We start from the raw sequence: 23,434 nt of genomic DNA on the forward strand, positions 1-23,434 counted from the left end.
AGTTCTTTTCCAAAATGTTTACTCACTGCATACTTTATAAACACTGACTACTAACTGTGGCAGGATTTTAACATGTCATTCAGTTCCTCTTTGGAGGGCGTCTTTTTATTGTCTCTAGGATATCATAATATCTCTTTCCTTTCCATCACCAGAAAGAACCAAAAGTCCTGGAACAACTACTTCTAAACTTTCTATGAGCCCTGAACCTACATGGACCACACTGGGTAATAATGTGTCCTTAGTGGGTGTGTTACTTCTTGTCACCATGGGAAATCCAGGGCCCCAGCTTTCATGTAATGTCTCAGTCAGTATTCTAATGGGCTCGTTGCAGCAGTACCGAGTATCTCATGTAGCACGTCAACTATGGCTTTCATGGTTTTGGATAGCTGGCCCTATAGTAAGTGGATCTGAATGCAACCTTGTACATCACCCTATGCCTTGGAAAGCTATAAAACCACTGCTTCTTTCTCATCTTCTATCCAATCATTGTATCTGAAGTTGGGTCTTACACACAGTTGTTGTTGTTGTTTTTTTCATAAAGCCCTTAATGTCAACTTTAGACGGCATTTAGAAAAATGACTATTATGGTCTTAGTAGAATTTCTTTATGCTGCAGATCATAGCATATCTATCAGTAAATATTAATTTTAAAATATATCTTTTTCTGGTGCTTAAAGACTTAGATGTAACTGAGGAATATGAAATAGGAGCACAAAATGATTACATTGATTTTTTTTAAAGCGTGGGTTAAAATCACACTGTCTTTGTGTAGTTATTATGACTTCTTAGTAGCAATGCTATTTCTTTAGGTCAAATATACTCTATAAATGTTTTTTCAAACCAGATGAAAATTTATCACTGTATTTCCATTAAATGCTGCTCTTGAAATACTCTTTTAATGGACTATTTCCAAAATCTCCCAAGATGATGGGCTCATTCCACTTAAAGTATAGGTTTTCCTTTGTAGTTTTAGACACTAAAATGTCTAAAAATGGATTTGTTTGTTGATTCTTTTTGTTTCTTTATTTTTCCAGCTCCCAGTAAAACACAATTTATTTCTTTGAAACCTAAAATCCCTCTGAGCCCAGAAGTGACACACGTCAAACCTGGTAATTACCCTGTTTGTTTTTTTTTTTTAATATTCCAAGAGTAGGATTGAAAAGTTTTATGCCACTCTTTGGAGCAAGAACTTCTGATTTGTATTTTGGTGTTTGACACATTTTGCCATGAAAAATGCAAAAAAATGCAATGACATGCTCTCATTATAACCAGCCCCTCCGATGTTATCACAGCGCTGCTCTAAGCTATGTGGAGGAGCATTATGTTCATGACCTTCACAGAGAAAACACAGACATAGAATGATGTACATGATTGAGGACTCCCTTGTCTAGGACTATGAAATAGTTTCCAGTACCAACGTTGACTGGAACTCTTATGACACTGAACAATCGCCTTTCAGCTGGAAAGGAAGAGTGTTTTCATCCCCTAAGAACTCTGCTTTGTTTGAAGCTTCTTAGTTTTCAGGCTAAAAAGTGTGTGTCTCCCTGATGCTCCATGACTTCTTTCTCTCCTGGGCTGATTTCTGAACACTGACTTCTGTTTACTTTTCAGGAGATATTAAGAGTGTTTTCCTGAAGAAAAGGATGTTTTACTCTTTTACAGGGAGAGGTTATCTGTAAAATTTAAGACAAAGATAATTCCCTGCATAAGGATTGTGGGACATACTAAAGGACCAAATCTTCATCACTTTCTATCCAGAATATATACAATAGTTTACATGGTGACTTACATGATTGATATGTATGGATCTCTGTCACTACTCATCATTTTCATCTAAATTTTAAATCCTTAGCTCTGGGAAGAATATATTTCTCACTGTAATGTTCAATGGATTTTTCATTAATTTACATTTACAAAGCATAGTTATTAAAGCAAGTGATTTTCTGCTTTAGTGAGCAAGCTTTATTTTTTGCAATGAAATGCATAAGGAAGAAAAAGTAACTGCTCAGAAAAAGAATTCTAATGATCCCCTTTAAAGAGGCAGTGTAGGTCTCAGACTGAAGAAAATTAGGGGTTAAGGGAGTATAACCATGGGTGAGGTCTCCAAGTCAGGACATGGAATGATGCATTCTTACTCAGGGAGGCTATTTGCAGAAAGAGGCATAGCTCATGATACTCAAGAGCTCTACAAGTTTAAAATAAAAAAACACAGACAGCTATACGCAAGAAGGGTTTCATCTACATTTATTTTTAAATATGCTTGGAGGACTTTAGATTACGGTGGTAACTATTACATTTATGTTAGCTTTGCATAGAAGACTATTACCAAGCAGACTGTACGAGAAACATTACTGTATGTTTGGGTCACCAAATTTAAATGAATATTTCTCCAATCTAATTATTTCTGTTATTACAAATTAAAATTTGAAAACATAAAAAATGCCTCCAAATGTTAATTGTAATTTACACAAGATAATTTACATTATTAACTTCAGTGGTTTCTAAAAAGTTTTCTGACAGGCAGTACATTAATACAAATAAGAATTGGAGGGTGTGTTCTTATTATTCTAAGGTATTTGAGCAGAGACTTCTTAATTTGACATTTCCTTTTAAAGTGTAGAAAATTATTTGGAAGCTTAATGAGTTTATGTTCCTTTCATTTCTACCTCCTCATCACTTAAGAATAGCCACATTTTTCCCCTAACAGCAAGAATAGCCACTTCAGAATCCGCACCAAAATGTATGCCAACTCAAGTTGACATTGAGGCAACACACAACCCAGAGTAATGACTGAATGTCTGAAAACTGTTGCTTGTGTTTTAGCTTTTTAAAAGAATTTATTTATTTTTACTTTAGGGCAGGCCACCGTTATAGCTCTGCTGAAAATTTCTGTTTCTAGCCAAGGTTCAGGAGAGCAAATAAACCACCAAAAGCTGTTTGATTTGAGTGATTCATTGCCTTCCCCAGCCCTCTCCTCACTCTCTTTTTTTTCCATTTCACTTTCCATGCAGGCTGCTTTTCCTTTGGTTTTCCCTGGTGGTTAAACTAACAAGTAAAAACCACCATTGGTTTTGGCTTGTTTCATAAGCAGAATCCAGTGCTTTCTTGAAAATCCCAGCCATCTACTCTGTCTCTTCTTGTCTACCTCATCCAATAAGAATTGTTTCTTTCACAGTTAATCTTTGACATTCCACTCTTCAACTTTTAACACTAAAAAATGGGAGAGTGCTCCAATTAATTACAGGTGTGGCGGATGGAATTGTACATTGTTCTCTTTGCTAGCCACAAATCCATGAGCAAGTTGTGTATTTCTTTGTGTTGTGTTGATGTGAGTGGTGTAGTTATTTGCATACCACTCAGTTTTTTTGTGGAACATTTCTATATCTTTATCTACAACACCTAAATAGTGCCAATAGAGGAACTCATCAAAACATGTATTTGTTTTTTAATAAACACTGACTTTTTTTATATGGAGGTGAATTGGAAGTTTAATTGATAGGAATACATACCTATGTGGTCTGCGCCTGTCAAGAGTTCAAAAATGCAGATTTTTCTTTACAAATTTAAAAGACAGTGTTCTTTAATCTTTGTAAAGTCTTAAAAATGCTGCGAGCAGCAAATTTTACTTACATTTTCACTCTTTTAGAAGGTACCTTTGTAGAAATTAAAACATGAATTACAACCTCGAAGTTTCAGAAGAATTTTTGTTGCTTGCTATTTTCAGATGTGGATCCTTTAAAAATATTTATTATATTTAATGTATTGGTGCTTACTGTTTTTTTCCTTTTCTCCTGTAGAATCTGAAACATTGAGGCTCCTCTCTCTCTCTCTCTCTCTCTCTCTCTCTCTCAGCCAATTTGAATAACATTGAGGATTTGTTATCTGATAGAATATTTAAATGATACTGTTATTCAATTTTTTCAGCATTTCAATGAAATCTGAGACTGCCTTTTGACTTCTGCTGATTTTCTAACCAAAATGGACTAAATTTTATCATTGAATCAATTTTTTCACCAGCAATAATGCTAATAAACATGGAGAATATCATATGAGCATTTTGGTTTCTTTTTAGACCATAAGTTTGATTTTTTTTTAATAAAATAATGTCAGATCCAGCCAAGCTGAAAATCATCCAAAAGAAACAGAATTCAGACACAGGTAAAGGGCACATTCCTTTTTCTTGGACCAATCTGACTGTCCTGCATGGGAGCAACATGGCCGGTGGACAAGAGCTCCATGCAACCTTTCAGAGCTGCCTGACCTCCCTTTAGTGGAGTATCTCCTCAAGCACTAGAAACAGTTTTCAGAATATTGTGTAGTAAATACAATAGTTAAAAATCTACCAAAAATATAGAAATCTCAATTCTTACTTTTATTGTGGTTTGCGGAGAGGATGTGGGTGTTGAGCTTTTTGGTTGTTAAGCCAGGAGAACCTGATTGCTCATCAATGAGAGAATACTTTTTCTACGAAAGGACATTTAGTTTCTGTCTTAGATGATGCTCTTCAGCATTGCCTTTGATAACACTTGCTTTTATTGCAGCCCCAGAACCTCTGACTCCAACACCATCACAGTCAACAATAGGTAATGAAGAAGTTTTCGTTAGTTAGTGAAAAAGAATTATCTCTCTTTTTTACAACCTCTATCTTCAACTTTGTCCTTAATTCTGGCTTTTTAAAAATTTATTTTGCCATGGCTGGTGTGGCTCTGTTGGTTTGGCATCATCCCATGAACCAAGAGGTAAAGAGATCGCTGGTTCAATTACCGGCCCAAATTGTAGGCTTGATCCCTGCTAAGGGGACAGGCAGCCTCACATCAATGTTTCTCTCTCTCTCTCTCTCTCTCTCTCTCTCTCTCTCTCTCTCTCTCCCCCTTCCTTCTCTCTAAAAATGAACAAAAATATTTTTAAAAAAGAGATTTAAAAAATAAAAAAATTATTTCTTCATCATCCTTTAGCTCTTTCTTTCAGCCATTTTTGTCAGAAGATAAACTCTCTGCCTGTGCTCAACAAAGTAGAGGTTCTGAGGTAGCACGAAAGCCATACTGATTTTGATTTGACACATTCTTTTCATTTTTATTTTACATGCTTTATTGTCCTTCCTTATATTTGAGGAATGTGCCCTGGGCTGCTTTTAACCTGGTGAAGACCATGGCTTTCCTAGGACATGTTTGGCTTTCACATTTGGAGGTGTTTTTCTTCCTTTCGAAACTCCAACATTTGCAGATTTTCTTGAAAGACATTATGGTCTTTCCAGATCTAAATATCCTGATATATCACTAGGAAATTCATTAAAAGAGAGAAATATAAACACTAACCCTAATGTTACAGCTTCTTTTTCTTCAGGAGAGCAAAATACTGTGTTCTTCTGGTGCCATCTTAGCCAATTACCCATATTTTCCTTCATAACATGAACTGTTGGTTACTTTATTGCATTCACATATTCCAAATAAGAATCGTACCTTTTTCTTTCCAGTTCTCCTTCCAAACTTAACTCACTGGCTATATTTTTGTTCATTTTGTCTAAAAGCACAGGGATCAATTTAAATAAAAAAGAGAATTTTTATGTGGCTAAATTTTTCATCATTTATATTTGTTCAACTTAGTAATTAAAATTAAACATTTTTCATATTTATTTCATATTAATCATTTTTCCTTTGATCTTGATTCTTTTTTGATGATGTTTCATGCAGCCTTAGAACCTGGAACACTGGAAACCAAACCTTCAACAACAACATTAGGTAATGCAGTTATTGAGTGACCTCTTTTCCGGACTGCTGGTGGCTTTATTAATAGGCTCATATTAATGGATTAATCCATTAATATTCATTTTTGTGTGTGTTTTCTATTCTTACTCCCAGAGAAATATTTTTAATCTATAGTTTTGTAAACTGTATCTCAATTTTAAAATATACCTTCCCTGAAATAATTTCTGAATTCAAAATACATCTTGCTGATTTGCAGATTTTTTTAATGCTAAGTGCAAAACTTTTTCTTTTGAACCTTAGGCCAAAGAAATTTTAATTGTTATCCCTAGTGGCTTTTTAAACATAACTTTTCTCATGTTCCTATTGAACAAGCACTTTCAAAATTTTTATGAAACTGTTTTCTCTAAGTTATACAGAGTTCTAGGTTTTCCCATCTCAAAATGGATGAACAAGGGATCTCTTGAACAGTGATTGTTTACAAATCTTTGTCCAAAAAAAATGTAATTGAAGATCCATTTAACTGGCCAAAAAATATAATTAAGGATTCATTTATTATTTAATGATAGAAAGGTGCAAAACAGAAAGGTACATATCCACAATAAATCAAAGAGTTTAAATGTGCTTCTAAGGTATATGTAAAATTGTTTGTCCTGTATTAACTAGCTAATTTTCTTTCTTCAGCTCCACCAAAGACCAAACGACCAGGTCGTCGCCCCCGCCCTAAAACCACACGTAGTCCAGATGTGCCCAAGTCCAAACCTGGTAAATGTGATGTTGAGGGTTTCAATTAACACAGAAAGTGGAATATGATAGCTTCTGATATAGTAGCTATCTACTACCTATGTTGCTGGACTTTAGGAACCACCGTAGTTGATGTTTATATTTAAGTATCTGTACTAACCATCCATATTCATGTTACATGAATATACACATTTATATTTACAGGTACACACAATAGTACGCTGACTTACTAAGTGTATTATTAAAGTAGGGCACTCTAACATCTTACGGAGGAGAGAGGGAAAGGGGAAAATAAAAGGGAGAATCACACCCAAAAAGAGCACACAGGTTAAGTAAAGATTGAGGAGTAATGTTTACTTCCTCAAGATGCTGCTTCTTGATATAATTATTCTTTTTGATTTTTCACTTCTGTAGCTCTGCAACCTGCTACGGTACAACCGGAGCCCTGGGTGCCCACAGTCGGTAATTCTGCTCTCCTCCAACTGCTCTCATGTTGTCACTTTTGCTTTTCCTACTCTCCACCAGGCATGACTGCACTTCTGCCAGATCACCACAATTTCATTCCATCCATCCCCTCAGTTTCCTATCTGGGTCTGAAGAACCCGATGATAGGAGACTTCTAGAAGAATCCTGTGTGCTTGTTTAAGGAAGCTCTGTGGCCTTGGACACAACTTCCTGGTTTTTCACTAACCCTCTGCCTTTCCATCCCATGTGTCCTTGTGGTGAAAAGACCGTCTATTCTCCCAGACAGAGGCTTCTGTGCGCATCTTGAACTTGACAAATGGCAAAATTTCATTTCAGTGCCCTCATTATCATTTCATTGATTTACTCATTCAACTTGTTTGACATTCTTTCTTTTCAAAAGCTGCATGAAATAATGGCTTCTTCAGCTTTTTTGTTTCTTTGAAAAAAAAAATTTGAGTATGTCTTGACAATTAGAAGGACAAATACTATCCTTGGTCTACGATCCAATGTAAAACTAGGATGGTCTGTAACTTGAGAACATTAGATGTCCCAAGCTGGTTTTATTGTTTTTAGTACTAATGCTGTTGATGATAATTATTTCATTGTAAATTCTCATCATTCACAATAAATCTGTCACTACTTTACTTTAGAAAATTCCAGAAATCAGTAGCCATGTAACATTGTATAGAATTTCAAGTGTTAAAGATTATTTCCCAGGCCCCCTACTAAGCAAGTTTCAAATTTCTACCATATTATTTTTATACTGAAAAAAAATCAATTAAGAAATAGAACTATTATACTTATCACATTTGAAATTACTTATGTAGAAAAGAAGTCTTATTACAGTTCTCATTATTTTTGCTCAAAGACACATGTTGAGCACTTCCTGAAGAGTTTTCTCTTTTGGACATATTTCCCATTCTTCCCACAACCTGGGAGCTAATTTTGCTGTATATTCACTGAAATTATATAATATATTTGCTCGAGCCTATGTGTCCTTAATTCTGACCGTTATAGCCATGACCATTATGCTAATTTTAATACCTTTTTCTTTAGCATCAGAACCATCCAAAAGACCTAAAACCACACATAGACCAGACGTACCTCAAACCCAACCTGCTAGCCGCTACTTTCAGTGCCTTGATTTATAACTAGGAAAACTTTGTGTCAGTAACATTAATCTTGACATTCACAGCTCTGCTATGACACTAATTATAGCACCTTTTTTCCTTCAGATTCAAAACCACCAAAGCAATTACTTCCTAAACCCCAAACCACAGCAAAACCAGATATGCCATCAACTAAATCCGGTAAACATAAGTTCCAATGCTTTGGTTTAAGAAGCTCTTTCTTTGGGAATGTTGCTGAAAATGCTTACAGTTTGTTATATCACATAAAACATAGAAACCCAAGCACCATGACTTTGTTCATTATTGTCTCAAAGTAGTCACACTAATGTTGTAAGTGTGAAATGAACAAATCAATGCGTGGGAAATTAGTACATTTTACAACTGATACTGACAGCTGCTGTTTTCTTAAGGAGTTTGTAGGTATTGTTTTCTGAGTCTGGGTGTGCAACGAATGGGAGCCTGGTTTTCTGTATCTGGACCATTTCTGAAAGCGCGGTGAGCAGCCACCGCCAGGCAGCACTTGGGAGGCTGGCACTGCGTTCTTCCTTTGTGGGCACAGAATCAGAGCGTGGCCTCCTCTCAAATACCTTATTGACATTTTAAACAGCAACTATCTACTAAGTGATTTCCTACCAAATAAGGGGATGTTTATATAAAAGTTCTGGAAATTCAACTGTTTTGCAGTTGAAAATTTCTCCTAAGATTCCCATGAGTATAAAATTCTAACTTACTAAGAGCATCTCTCATTAAGCCTATCAAGAAAACAATTTATATTACTTTTGAATTTATATCAGGTTCTCTAGCCTCTGAATTAAGCATCAGTGATCACCTAAAAGTTTAGACTTACTGCTTTTATCGTTTTTATCTGTTTGTTTTTTGTGCTGCAGGCTTTGAGCCTGTTACATTTGAGGCTGGAGCTCCTTCCATAACCATAGGTAATGATGGCTATCTTCCTTCTTGTCAGTGTTTCTCTGAGCTTGCTCCTCTCATCTCTGTCGTTATCTGTGTTCTCTTGTGTAAACGGTTATTCACCATCTTTTTCATTCATTGCCAACGTTGTTAGGGACCTTTTTAACATTGGGAGGCCATCTGGCATCTGCTGCTCAGCCGACACCCCTGATGTTACTCCTCCCTGGGTCACCTTCAGAGGCTCTCAGATTGCTTCTGGCCCTTGACGCTGTCAGGAGTCACAGGGGCTCTCTCCATCCATCCTTTAAACCAGGACATGTTTGAGATTTCTGTTTTTATGTGTATAATTTATAAATGTGGGAGGGGATCAATGAAAAAGCTGGTTGGGGCTTGACACAATCCATAATTATTTCTTTCTCGAAAAATCTCTTGCTTCCTTGATTCCATACTATTCAAACACAACTTGAATGAATGTTAACTTTCTGTTGAAAAATTAAGCTTATGGTGCTGAATTCCAAACAAAATAAGGATTCCCCTTTTTTGTTTGAAGGCAGTCAGTTTTGAATATGGTTTTCATCCTGTTGTTCTCGCTTTCTCCCTCTCTTCTGTCTGCCATGTTTTCCATTAGTTCAGAAAATGTTCTCAGATGTGGCTTAACCTAACTCAGTGCTATGTGTCTTGGACAGTCAATAAAAAGCAATCTTCATATAATTGCTTACAGGGTTTTTAGTGATAAAAATGTTTTAATGTTACATTTAATCTTCTGAATTTAATGAAAAATAGAAACTAATTTAAAACTAGGGAGTCAATAAATCTTAATTTCATACCTATGCATAATTTAATCATTACAGAATTTAAAACTAGAGAGGTACTAAATCTTAGCTTCATCTCTATGCATAATTTAATCATTACAGAATTCTAGGTATCCTATTTATCCAGACAAAAAATTGAATTATTGCTTTTCAGAATTTTTTCTTAATCATCTCTTCTTCTCACTTGAATAATTATCTCCTAATTATCCATTTGAAATAAATGAATAAATAAGAAACAGTAAGAAAATGTATCACATTTATTCTGGAGAAAGTCAAAAGTTTATCTTTTGTATAACTGCCACAGATCTCTGATAAACAGACTGACTAAGATTTTTAAAAATTCTCCTCACTACCAATATTCCTCAAAACATATATCAAGAATGATGGTAAAAGGGTTTCAGATACAAACGGGAGGGCAAGTTTCCAGTATAGTTGGAATCAGATAATTAAACACAAAAAAAGAACTTTTCATTGGCCTCATAAGGACGCAAAGTGCAAAGAGTATGACTATCTTGTGAGATTAATGGATACCAGAGTACAGCCAGTTATTGGAGAACAAATACTATTTTTCCAGAGTTCAGAACTGCTTTTTAAACATTACAGAGCTAAGAAGACGTATTTTCAAGGTAATTTTTTCCCTGTGTTTCTTAATCTCCATTGCTCATTGTATTGCTTTGGGTCAGTTCCTGCCACAGACATTGAACCTGAAAGTCTGAGAACTGAGGCTCCCTGGACAACATTAGGTAATGACCTTCTACATCTTGAAGCAAGTGCATTTTCTGCTCATTGTCTAGCCTATTCCATTACTATCTTGGTCAGGGGCCTTTCTCTTTCCTAGGATTTTTCTCATCATCCTCTCTTGTCATTCCACTAGATCCATCGCTTTGTACTGAAGATGTCTAAAACAAGTCACTTGGTTAGAATATAAGCCTGTTTGCAGCTAATGCAAAGCATCTATGTCCCATTCTATCCAGCTTTATTAATACCTTACAGAGCCTGTGATTCTGCCCAGTGCTCGCTGATAAGGCTGAATTTCAAATACAATTCTGCCCCATAACCATCATTTATAACTCTGTGTACATCAACAGAAAGTTGTTATAAAATATGCAGGGCACCTTTGTTGTCTACCAAGGATGTTAAGTAATGAAATGTGCTTTTCCCAATCATGTTTCATGGGGTGTATGCCTAACTGAAGTATTATCTAAGTAAAGTCCTCCAGAAGCTGGTGAGCCGGGGTCCCTCTCTAACCTGACAAGTACATGCTGCGCTCTGACTTCCCTTGGTCAGGGTCATCGTTGAAAATCTGACACCAACAATAACAATACTGGTTTCAGGTTATTCAAATAATGTTATACAGACTTTTTCAAAATAAATGTTAGGAGGCCCTCCTAAAAGTATTTTTTTTTGTATATGGATGACAAAGAAATTTTTTGAAATAAAGAGGAAAATTTCTCAAGACTCAAAGAAATCTAGCAAAATTTTAGAAAACCTAGAGCCATGTATAAATCCTTTTTTAGTTTCTGGAGTTATTTGATATTAACCAGTTTCCTTTCTTCAGCTCCAAAAACATCCAAACGACCAAGAACACGTCCTCCACGTCCCAAACCTTCAAAACGTCCCAAACCTTCAAAACGTCCCAAACATCCCAAACATGAAACCACGCCGAGCCCAGAGGCACCTGCGACCGAACTAGGTAAATATACGGCTCCTGGTGCCTGTGGAACCTCCTGGGATGTGATACTGGGATGACAGCTTAAATTGCCTCCTAATTACCTCTGTAACCCTTAAGGGTGAAGGCCCTAGCCAACACCTGTGACTTCCTCACAGGGCTGGTATCTTCTTGGTACCTGTGTATTTATTTACTTCTCTGACCACTGAATTGCATTTTTCTCTGTGATTCTGACAAAGTTCATTTTCAAGAGAATTTGATAACTTTTCTCCTGCGTTTAACGTTTCTTTTTAAAAAGTACTTTTGATCATTTCTTGCTACAGACATTGAACCTGTCACTCCTGGGACATCTTTAGGTAACGATTCTTTATGTCCTTCAGCAAGAGCTTTTTCATATTCATTGTCACACTTATCTATGGTGCTATATAGATGATGGCATCAAAATGTGTCATCCTACTACAGTATTCCTCTTAAAATCTAAACAGCTTTCTTTCTAACAGAAATGGGCATGGACTTAATTCAGAACAGCTGTCTTCTCCACATCCCAGCTTGAAATTGCATCTCTGTTTAAATAGTACTATTTATAAGAGCTGAGGTCCAAATGTGATTATCTATATGACCCTTATTGGTAGTACAGTATCAATTGTAATACCATGAAGTTTCTCTAAGTATCTCACTTTCTACATTCAAGTTCTACGTAACTTTTTTTTAACTTTGTTGATGTTTCAGTGAATTTTGTGTACTATATTCTAGTAAATTACAAAGTGTAAAAATTGTCCAAGCCTAATCATTTTAAATTGTTATAAGTGAATATAGGGTGGTTTGAACTCCTCTCACACCATCATAGTTTAGCAGTTATTTGTAATCAGTTTTGGATTAAGGGCATTTCAAGAATATGAGAGTTTGTCATATTTATATCTTAAACATAATTATAATGTAATTTTTAATCTCTGAAGAACCCTTAATTATAAATGAAAACCTATTAATATACTAAAGGAGAAAATTTCAAACCAAAGTAACAGTTTTCTCCACTTAAAGAAATTCTGACAAGCTTTAGAAAGCTTAGAGTTACTTTTTATCATCCTATTCAGAGCTTATGGAGCCATCAGCACTATGTTAATACTAATTTTTTTTCCTTCAGCTCCAACAACAACAAAGAGACCCCGTCATCCACGTCCCAAACTTAAAAAAACCACACCCCAGCCAGAAGTACCTCAGATTCCCCTGGGTAAATATGTGGTTTCTCATTTAAGGAATCCAAACAGTCACCCAAGTTGGGGTCCTAAATTCTATGCACATAATTGATATATGTCCTATGTATCTATTAAGAGTAAAAGCTACTGGTTAGGAGAACATGACCTGAGTACCCCATGCCTCTTGCTTGGGAATCTTCTCCTTCAATGTACCTTTTGCTATTTGAGTCCACTCATGTTAAAGCTTGCTCAGTAAAGTATGAACCCATGCAATCAATTCAACTACCTTCATTAATCCTGTTTAAACCCCATAACCATATTAGCAGCTGTGAGATACTTCAGAAGTAGGGAATACGTTTTATTTCCCCAGTTCATACTATAGTTGTAAACAAAAGCTGTTCCTGCATAAACCAGTAGAAAATAACATAAGGCGGCATATTTATATGAATATAAAATAACTTCTCAAATGGTGCAATTACTATATGCTAGGAGTGTGAGAAGTATTTGGAACAGGAAAAAAAATCCAGGATAATTAGAAAGAAATCAGTACAGAATTTGGACTATTGACAGATAAGCAGGGAATGTGTTGAAGCTGGCATACCAAACAGAGGATGACTTGTTGATGCCATCCTGTTAAATGGGCTCATGGGATGGATTAAGGGGGAGTCTGGGCCCTAGCCAGTTTGACTCAGTGGACAGAGCTTCAGCCTGTGGACTGAAGGGTCCTGGGTTTGATTGCAGTCAAGGGCACATGCCCAGGTTGTGGGCTCTATTCCCAGTAGAGGGCGTCCAGGAGGCAGCCAATCAATGATTCTCCTCATCATTGGTGTTTCTATCTCCCTCTTCCTCTCCCTTCCTCTCTGAAATTAATTTTACTAGTATATCCTTCATCTCTGAAATCAAATACATATATATATGGAAGTCTGGGATGTCTACTCAAGAGCTTACATTTGATCCAGTGGGCGTTTTTAGAACTGAAGATGCCTAGCTTAATATGATACAACAAACTGAGAGGTTGTTCCTCATCTTAATGATGTTAAATGCCATTGTTTCCACTAAGGATTAGTCTCTTATTGAATATAGTCTCAGCTTCCTTTAGGCTCTCTGTTTTATGTGTGGTAGACAGACTAGGGTGACCCCCTGCTCCCCACCCCACTCCATCTCCCACCCCCATAGTTCCTACCTCTTGGTGTTAAAGCTTTGTGTAATCCATCTTGTCCCTCCCCGTCCCCTCTCCCTTAGAAGCATTATTTTTATTGGCAAGATGAATTTCTGACATCTCATGAATTCACAAAAAATCTTTTTGGTTCCTTTTATTGTTTTTGATCAGTTCCTGCTACAATCTTTGAACCTGTTATTCCTAGAACCGAGGCTCCTGGGACGATACTAGGTAATGACACATTATGTTCACCAGCATCTGCTTTTCCTGCTCATTTCAACCCATTTCATCACCCTCACAACCATGGATCTTCCAGCTTCACAGGACTTCTGTGTCATCCTCCATTGTCATTCAATTACATCTTAATATACTGAAGAGTATTAAAACAACTCATTTGTTTTAAGAAGGCCAAGTATAACAAGCATAATCCTATTCTCAGCTTCTGGAACGAAAACAATCTATTAACCAGAGATTTTCTTCCTTTAGCTCCCAAAGTGCCTGAACAAACTCAGCATCCACGTCCCAAACCTAAAACCACACCAAGTCCTGAAGCTCCTCAGACTGAACTAGGTAAATGCATAGATCCTGGATAAGGAGTGCTGGCAGCCCATCCCTGTGGGATCCAGAGAAAGGGAAGGGACAAGGCAGGGTCAGCAGCTGCTTCCACTCCACAGTAGGCTTGAGAACACGTTTCTTTTTAAAAGTACTTTTGATCATTCTTGCTACAGACATTGAACCTGTCACTCCTGGGACATCTTTAGGTAACGATTCTTTATGTCCTTCAGCAAGAGCTTTTTCATATTCATTGTCAAACGTATCTATGGTGCTATATAGATGATGACATCAAAATGTGTCATCCTACTACAGTATTCCTCTTAAAATCTAAACAGCTTTCTTTCTAACAGAAATGGGCATGGACTTAATTCAGAACAGCTGTCTTCTCCACATCCCAGCTTGAAATTGCACCTCTGTTTAAATAGTACTATTTATAAGAGCTGAGGTCCAAATGTGATTATCTATATGACCCTTATTGAGACCACCAGTACAGTATCAATTGTAATACCATGAAGTTTCTCTAAGTATCTCACTTTCTACATTCAAGTTCTACGTAACTTTTTTTTAACTTTGTTGATGTTTCAGCGAATTTTGTGTACTATATTCTAGTAAATAACCAAGTGTCAAAATTGTCCAAGCCTAATCATTTTAAATTGTTATAAGTGAATATAGGGTGGTTTGAACTCCTCTCACACCATCATAGTTTAGCAGTGATTTGTAATCAGTTTTGGATTAAGGGCATTTCAAGAAAATGAGAGTTTGTCATATTTATTTCTTAAACATAATTGTAATGTAATTTTTAATCTCTGGAGAACCCTTAATTATAAATGAAAAGTTATTAATATACTAAAGGAGAAAATTTCAAACCAAAGTAACAGTTTTCTCCACTTAAAGAAATTCTGACAAGCTTTAGAAAGCTTAGAGTTACTTTTTATCATCCTATTCAGAGCTTATGGAGCCATCAGCACTATGTTAATACTAATTTTTTTTCCTTCAGCTCCAACAACAACAAAGAGACCTCGTCGTCCACGTCCCAAACCTAAAAAAACCACACCCCAGCCAGAAGTACCTCAGATTCCCCTGGGTAAATATGTGGTTTCTCATTTAAGGAATCCAAACAGTCACCCAAGTTGGGGTCCTAAATTCTATGCACATAATTGATATAGGTCCTATGTATCTATTAAGACTAAAAGTTACTGGTTAGGAGAACATGACCTGAGTACCCCATGCCTCCTGCTTGGGAATCTTCTCCATCAATGTACCTTTTGCTATTTGAGTCCACTCATGTTAAAGCTTGCTCAGTAAAGTATGAGCCTATACAATCAATTCAACTACTTTCATTAATCCCTTCTAAACCCCCATGACCATAATAGCAGCTTTGATATAAATCAGAAGTAGGAAGTAAGTTTTATTTCCCCAATCAGTTTGTACTATAGTTGTAAACAAAAGCTATTCCTGCATAAACCAGTAGAAAATAACATAAGGTGGCATGTTTATATGATGTAAAATAACTTCTCAAATGGTGCAATTACTATATGCTAGGAGTGTGAGAAGTATTTGGAACAGGAAAAAAAAATCCAGGATAATTAGAAAGAAATCAGTACAGAATTTAGACTAGTGGCAGACAAGCAGGGAATGTGTTGAAGCTGGCATACCAAACAGAGGATGACTTGTTGATGCCATCCTGTTAAATGGGCTCATGGGATGGATTAAGGAGTCTGGGCCCTAGCCAGTTGGACTCAGTGGATAAAGCTATGGCCTGTGGACTGAAGGGTCCCGGGTTTGATTCCAGTCAAGGGCACATGCCCAGGTTGTGAGCTCTAGCCCCAGTAGGGGGCATGCAGGAGGCAGCCAATCAATGATTCTCTCTCATCGTTGGTGTTTCTATCTCCCTCTTCCTCTCCCTTCCTCTCTGAAATCAATTTTATATCCCTGCTCTTTGAAATCAATTATATATATATATATATATATATATATATATATATATATGGAAATCTGGGATGTTTACTCAGGAGCTTACATTTGATCCAGTGGGCTTTTTTAGAACTGAAGATGCCTAGTTTAATATGATACCACCAACTGAGAGGTTATTCCTCATCTTAATTATATTAAATTTCATTGTTTTCACTAAGGATTAATCTCTTATTGAGTATAGTCTCAGCTTCCTTTAGGCTCTCTGTTTTATGTGTGGTAGATAGACTAGGGTGACCCCCTACTCCACACTCCACTCCATCTCCCATCCCCATAGTTCCTACCTCTTAGTGTTAAAGCTTTGTGTAATCCATCTTTTCCCTCCCCCTTCCCCTCTCCTTTAGAAGCATTATTTTTACTGGCAAGATGAATTTTCTGACATCTCATGAATTCACAAAAAATCTTTTTGGTTTCTTTTATTGTTTTTGATCAGTTCCTGCTACAATCTTTGAACCAGTTGTTCCTAGAACCGAGGCTCCTGGAACAATACTAGGTAATGACACATTATGTTCACCAGCATCTGCTATTCCTGCTCATTTCAACCCATTTCATCACCCTCACAACCATGGATCTTCCAGCTTCACAGGACTTCTGTGTCATCCTCCATTGTCATTCAATTACTTCTTAATATACTGAAAAGTATTAAAATAACTCATTTGTTTTAAGAAGGCCAAGTATAACAAGCATAATCCTATTCTCAGCTTCTGTAACGAAAATACTCTATTAACCAGAGATTTTCTTCCTTTAGCTCCCAAAGTGCCTGAACAAACTCAGCATCCACGTCCCAAACCTAAAACCACACCAAGTCCTGAAGCTCCTCAGACCGAACTAGGTAAATGCATAGATCCTGGATAAGGAGTGCTGGCAGCCCATCCCCGTGGGGTCCAGAGAAAGGGAAGGGACAAGGCAGGGTCAGCCGCTGCTTCCACTCCACAATCGACTTGAGAACACGGTTGGAGAGGTCTTAGGTGGTAGCCAAATTCCCTGTACGTTGTGAATCTGAATCTTCTATTTGACTTCTAATTTGATTCTACTCATCCTTTAAATATTGAAATTGTATCATGGACTGAAACAACTATAAGACAACGTATGTTTGGACAAATAGGAAATTATTTCTTGGTAACTATAAAGGTTGTGTGAATCATAGTGAGGACCACCCGGCCAGTGTGGGTCAGTGGATGAGCATCAGCCAGGAAACTAAGAGGTCACTGGTTTGATTCCCAGTTGGAGCACATCCCTGGGTTGGGGGCTCGATCCCGAGGGGTGTGCAGGAGGCATCTAATCGATGACATTTCTCTCTCATGTATGTTTCTATCTCTCTATCCCTCACCCTCCCTCTCTCTTTAAAATAAAAACAAAATCAATAAAAACAAAAATTTTAAAAAGTCATAGTGAGGATCTCGGGCCAGAGTTAGCAAACATTTTTTTTTCAAAGAACTAGGTAGTAAATACTTGGGGGTTTTGGGGGTTATATAGTCTTTTTTGCCTATTTTTCTTTTCTCCCTTTTATCTTACAACTTAAAATAGGGGGAAAAAATAATTTTTTGCTCTCATGGGCTGTTTGAAAACAAGCCATGGACAAGATTTGGTGTAGGAGGCATAGTTTTGGGGGGAAGAGGATGAAGAAGTACAGAAAGGAAGGACAGGTGTAGAAGCCAGTGAGAGGAGGCAACTGCTTCTAAGTGCTGATGGGAGCATTTCATTGAGATTACAGCAGATAAATGAGCCCAATTGGGCCAGTTGAAAAGGGATTTTGAATGTTGGCTTTGGGAGTTTGGATTTCATAAGAATCATCAGTATCCATGTGTGGTCGAGCTTTCCCTAAGCACTGGACAGACGGATAGATACCCTGCTACCTCAGTCTAAATGGGTGCCCCTTACGCTGTTCTTTAAGTATCCTGGTGGTCTCTTTCAAGGATGAGTTTTCAGTATGATAGCTATGGTCTACTTTGGTGCATTACTTAGACTAGGATTACCAAAGTGAGTGAGAATCTTCAGGGGCACTTCATAGGGATAGTTATCTGAGTAAAAGATGGTCTCAAAGTGGTACATTGGTACCTGAGTGCAGAGATGCCATACCCCTCCGCTCAGAGCGTTGGTAGTGTTTGCTTGTTGCTCTAGACACATGATTATTTTGGTACAATTCTTTTTGAAGTGAATGTTCTGAGATGATATAAATGTTTACCATTTCATCGTTTTATTGTTATTCTTTTTGGTCAGCTCCTACTCTAGTCCTGGAACCATTTATCCCTATAAAAGAGGCTCCAGGGACAGCATTTGGTAATGCCACTTTTTGACCTTCAGCAAGTGCTTGCTTTGCTCATTGTCAAACCTGTTCCACTTTGTTTCCATTCAACTAAATTCTTCAACTTATGAGCTGAACAAGTTACCTCTTGTTCTTAAGAGCCATGCCTAGATCTAGTTTGGGATAGCTTCTTGTCCTGTACAGTTCTTTAACATTTTTTCATGCCACCTTATGTTTTTAGATTAACCAGAGTGCTTTGTTAAGGTAAATTACATAAATGCCTGGTCTTGGTCTATGCTAACAAGGAATAGGAAAGTTTCTTTATACCTTTTTATCTGCCTGTTTTTTTTGTTGCTGTTGTTGTTTTGTTAACATTTGGGTAGTGTGTTTTTAGTGGATTGTCTAACATATAATATGATCAAGGCTGATAAGTTTAAATGGCAAGCTCCATCCTTATGGTTAATCTGACTCTCCCTTACTCTCCACCATAGTTTAGAAATGATTCTTGCCCTAGCTGGTTTTGCTCAATGGATAAAGCATTGGCCTGCAGACTGAAGAGTCCTGGGTTCTATTCTGGTCAAGGGCACATGCCTGGGTTGTAGGCTCAAGCCCCAGTAAGGGGCATGCAGGAGGCAGCCAATCAATAATTCTCTGTCATCATTGATGTTTCTATCTCTCTCTCACCCTTCCTCTCTGAAACCAATAAAAAAATATATATTTTTAAAAGAAATGATTCTTAAAATTTTAAATGTAGTCAGGGAACTCTAGGACAATGTGAAAAATACCAATCTGACTCCCTCAATTAATAACTTCATTTTTATGTTAATTTTGTGTACACACACACACACACATCTTCAATAACAAAAGAAGACACAGTAACATAGTAGGATAATTTTTTTATGCTAGAAAGATCCATTTCCTGAAACTCAAGAAAAACTATCAAGGTTCGGAAAACTTCAAGATTTTTTTTTACAACCCTATAATTTGCAGAACCATAAACTTTAAAGTAACTGAACATTATATTTTTTCACATCCCAAAACATCCCAATGGACATGTCATTCACAACACAAAGTTAAGACCACTCCATGTCCAGATGCACTTGAAACTACACCAGATAAAAGCAGAGTCCTTAGTTTAAAGTCACTGATCAAGAATGTAAACTCACATACCATCTAGAGAGGGAATCATGAAGAGTCCTTCCTCCTTTAGGGTTGGAAGAGTTTATGTTTGGAAGAGACATCATCTTCCCTCAAAGTCTGAGTATTAGAGACATGATTTACTTCTCAGTCTGCAGGCTAATTGAGCAGAAAAACTTTTCCTGCATGAAAAGCCTAGAGAATGAGAAGAAGGCAGGGTGTTTGTACAAATTCAAGATTTTTCTTGGATACATAAAGTGTTAGGTGCATCATATAAAGTCTTGAAGAAATGAAAATCTATTTGGGCTTCTGTAGAGTAGGAATAGAGTTTGGACCTTGATGTCACATCAGAATTTATACAAATGGAAAGGTGAGCGTGAACAAAGATGAAAAGAATAGGATATGTGTAGAGGCAAACGGAGGGGGAGGAGATCTCGCTTCTTCTATCAGTCAGAGTATTTTTGTTGGTGATTCTGCATTTGGATGACACCGTGAGAGTTGAAGGAGGCTGATATTGTTCACATGGGGATTAGAAATCTCTTCTTTCCACACTGAATTGAGTTGTCCCTCTATGAGAGTGAACGGGTGCTAAACAGTGACCAAAAGTGATGACTATCTCATGAGATAAAAATGTTGAGAACTATAGTTTGGCCAAATCAGGACAAAGAAAGTGATTTCTCTTTGTATTAGTTTGCTAAAGCACCATAGCAAAATACTACGGACTGGGCAGCTTAAACAACAGAAATCTACTTCTTATGACTCTGCAGCTTAGAATTCTAAGATCAAGGTGTCAGCAGGTTTGATTTCTCCTAAAGTCTCTCCCCTTGGCTTGCAGATGACCACCATCTTGCTATGTCTTTTCTCTCCCTTTGTCCGAGCACAAAAGTTCCTCATCTCTCTCCCTCTTCTTATAAGTACTTTAGTTCTATTGGGTTGTGGTCTCACCCATCAATGACCATTAATTGCTTCTTTAAAGGCCCCATCTCCAAATACAGTTACATTGGGAATTAAGGCTTCATGTGACTCTTGAGAAGACATAATTCAGTCCATTACTACCAGAAAATTTTTTAAAATTATTCTAAAGGTGGTAGGATATTGGCAAATTCATTTTGAAGTAATGTAGCTCTTGATACCTTCTTTATTTCTATTACTTCAGTTCCTATTACAGACCTCGGACCCGTTACTTTTACAACTGAGACCTCTGGGACAACATTAGGTAATGACTCTGCCATTCGCCTAGTGCTTTTGCTGTTCATCGTACAGTCAACTCATTCTCATTCCCATAACAGCTTTTCCTTGTTCATGAGACAGCCTCCATCCTCCTCCATTGCCATTCAAGCACTTCCTTCATCTGAAGAATGCTGAAGCCTCTTAAAAACAAGTTTCCTGTTGTTTTTACGAGAGCAGGCATGACCTTAGTCCAAATAATGAACCTGTCATGTGGTGCATTTGAAACTGTCATGTTATCTTGTGCTTCTCTGAAACGTGTTCTGTGTTAAAGCTGAGTTTAAAACAAATGTGGATCTATTTCTTAACTAGGCTGATTTTCAATAATAGCTACTCCAATGTTCCCTTGGGCATCCAAGTTTCTAGATTTTTTTTAACTATTTGCATGTTATTTTTGTTTCTTTCTTGGTACTTTAAGTACTGATGTATTTTGTTACTAATTTGACAAATAAGGAATCGCCCAAATCTGAAATTTTAAATTGCATGCCTCTTCTTTAGTATGACCCTAACTTCCCCTCCTCTTGCGTCATAGTTGAGCACTCCTTCTCAATCATTTTTTCCCAGTGAGAAAATGCTCTGAGTGTCTCATTATAAGTCTAATTTTCATGAGTGATGAGGTGCCCCCAAAGTTCCCTCAATGACAATAAGAAGACACATTGTTATAAAATTAGTAAAAACTTTAAACTATAGACAATTTCCAGGAACTTTAGGAAATCTTACAGGTTTTGGAAAAACCTCCCCTTCATGTCAAAAGCCATCAAACCTAGAGTAACACAAGGCTTTTCTTTCTTCAGCTACCAAAGCATCAAAAAGACCCCATCGTCCACATCTCAGACCTAAAACTACACTGAGCCCTCAAGTACCTCAGACCAAACCTGGTAAATGTGTGACTCCTTGATTTAATGATGAGCCCTAGTAGCCTAATGAGGATGCAAAGCAGTGCCAAGCTCTTCCTTTCTCTAAGTGTGAGGTCATGAGGCAGAGTCAATAATGTCTCCTCTTCCCAGGTGTCAAGGAGAATATGACTATGTGAGATAACATGTGAAAATATTCTTTGATATGCATTTAGTATATTTCTTACTATCAAATTTTATTCAAATCTTAAACTTCTGTAGCAAGCCAATATATTCAGTTCAAGTAATTAAACAAATTGTAGGCCCCTTTCGTATACCTGGACTAATATTGGCAATCGTGGGTGATTTGTCAGCTGTAGGAGACCTATTTTACTTCTAAAACAGTAAAGTTGAGTACATGTTTGCATGATATAAACACTAAATATTGATCTTACAAAAGAAAAGATCAAGGTGAATTGGACCTTGAACCCACTACAGGATTTGAATGAATGGAGGGAAACGTGAACCAAAAGAAGGACTGGACATATAGGTGGGGTAGGGGTTGGGCCCTGAGGGTGATCCAGACTGCCTGAAGCAGACTCTCCTACTTCAAAATAATCAAAACATGGCTGTTGCTGACCCTGCCTTTGGAAGGGTCCATATTCTAGACAGAGTTGAAAGAGGATTTTGAGGACCTGAATCAGGAGCTTAGACTTTATACAGAGACATCAACTGTCTCTCAACTTTTTTTTTCTTTTTCTGGGCTTAGGCCATCTGGCTGAGTATTACAGATTGAGTGACTATCTTTATTCTACTCTCTTATGTACCATGATTTGGACAGCGGACTCAGATTCTTTCCATAGATGAGTTCTTGGCAAGATCAACATAGCCCACTTCAATGGTTAATTTTTATATCTGTTTCAAACTTACAAACTACTTATTTATCCATGTTGACTTAAACATTGTGAGTATTCATGTTCAGCTTCCATAGAAGTACAAGTTGATCAGATTTTTTAATAGACAGTTTCTTTTCTGCTTGTATATTAGAAAATACATGTAGAGTTTCCTTTAACCAGGAGAATTTCATATCGACTTCTTTAAGATACTAAGCTAGTTCAAAGGCTAATCCTAAATCCGGCTGTGAATATAATTTGACCAAATTTTCAAAGAACAAACATCTACTCTTTTTCTCAGTTATTTTTTTTCTTTGTTTCTATAAAAGTATTATATACAAGTAAGATTGTTTGGATGTGAATGTTCTAACTTTTCACATATTTTAAAATCTCTTTGGTTAACTGTGTTTTTGGTCAGTTCCTGCTACAGTCCTGGAACCTGTCACTTTTAGACCAGAGGCCACAGGAACAACATTTGGTAATGATACCCTATGTTTTCAATAAGACTTTTCCTGATTACTGTAAAATCCAGAGTGTCATCCTTCCTGGTCATTCATTTACATTCTCTTCTTAAAATTATGAAAACTGTTTTTAATTGAATTTATTGGGGTGACATTGGTTAATAAAACTATATAGATTTCAGGTATACAATTCTACACTACATCTTCTGTACATTGTAATGTGTGTTCACCACCCCAAATCAAGTCTCCTTCCACCATTTATCCCTCCTTTATCCTCTTTTACTTGCCCCCACCCATATCCCTCCTTCTGGGAATCACCATACTGTTTGT

At 37.0% G+C, this 23,434-nt stretch overlaps 1 protein-coding gene across 8 annotated transcripts in view; it reads left to right on the forward strand.

Annotated features, from left to right (window-relative positions):
- Window positions 1-23,434, forward strand: part of ABI3BP (ABI family member 3 binding protein) — a 260,392-nt gene that overhangs the window by 144,644 nt on the left and 92,314 nt on the right. For 3 of the 8 annotated variants that reach the window (XM_070406074.1, XM_070406067.1, XM_070406068.1), the window contains 21 exons: window positions 153-224; window positions 1,034-1,108; window positions 4,541-4,582; window positions 5,690-5,737; window positions 6,386-6,466; window positions 6,860-6,907; window positions 8,146-8,220; window positions 8,928-8,975; window positions 10,445-10,504; window positions 11,320-11,454; window positions 11,754-11,786; window positions 12,572-12,658; window positions 13,954-14,013; window positions 14,269-14,352; window positions 15,335-15,421; window positions 16,742-16,801; window positions 17,057-17,140; window positions 18,529-18,588; window positions 20,847-20,906; window positions 21,712-21,795; window positions 23,062-23,121. In XM_070406074.1, coding sequence (XP_070262175.1) covers window positions 153-224; window positions 1,034-1,108; window positions 4,541-4,582; window positions 5,690-5,737; window positions 6,386-6,466; window positions 6,860-6,907; window positions 8,146-8,220; window positions 8,928-8,975; window positions 10,445-10,504; window positions 11,320-11,454; window positions 11,754-11,786; window positions 12,572-12,658; window positions 13,954-14,013; window positions 14,269-14,352; window positions 15,335-15,421; window positions 16,742-16,801; window positions 17,057-17,140; window positions 18,529-18,588; window positions 20,847-20,906; window positions 21,712-21,795; window positions 23,062-23,121 — 1,443 coding nt within the window. The remainder of the gene's footprint in view (window positions 1-152; window positions 225-1,033; window positions 1,109-4,540; window positions 4,583-5,689; window positions 5,738-6,385; window positions 6,467-6,859; window positions 6,908-8,145; window positions 8,221-8,927; window positions 8,976-10,444; window positions 10,505-11,319; window positions 11,455-11,753; window positions 11,787-12,571; window positions 12,659-13,953; window positions 14,014-14,268; window positions 14,353-15,334; window positions 15,422-16,741; window positions 16,802-17,056; window positions 17,141-18,528; window positions 18,589-20,846; window positions 20,907-21,711; window positions 21,796-23,061; window positions 23,122-23,434) is intronic. The other 5 variants (XM_070406069.1, XM_070406070.1, XM_070406071.1 and 2 more) reach the window with 4 other exon arrangements.

The sequence above is a fragment of the Myotis yumanensis genome, unplaced genomic scaffold (assembly GCF_028538775.1).
Source record: "Myotis yumanensis isolate MYYU_CA2020_CCGP unplaced genomic scaffold, mMyoYum1.0.hap1 SCAF_2, whole genome shotgun sequence".
Classification (NCBI taxonomy): Eukaryota; Metazoa; Chordata; class Mammalia; order Chiroptera; family Vespertilionidae; genus Myotis; species Myotis yumanensis.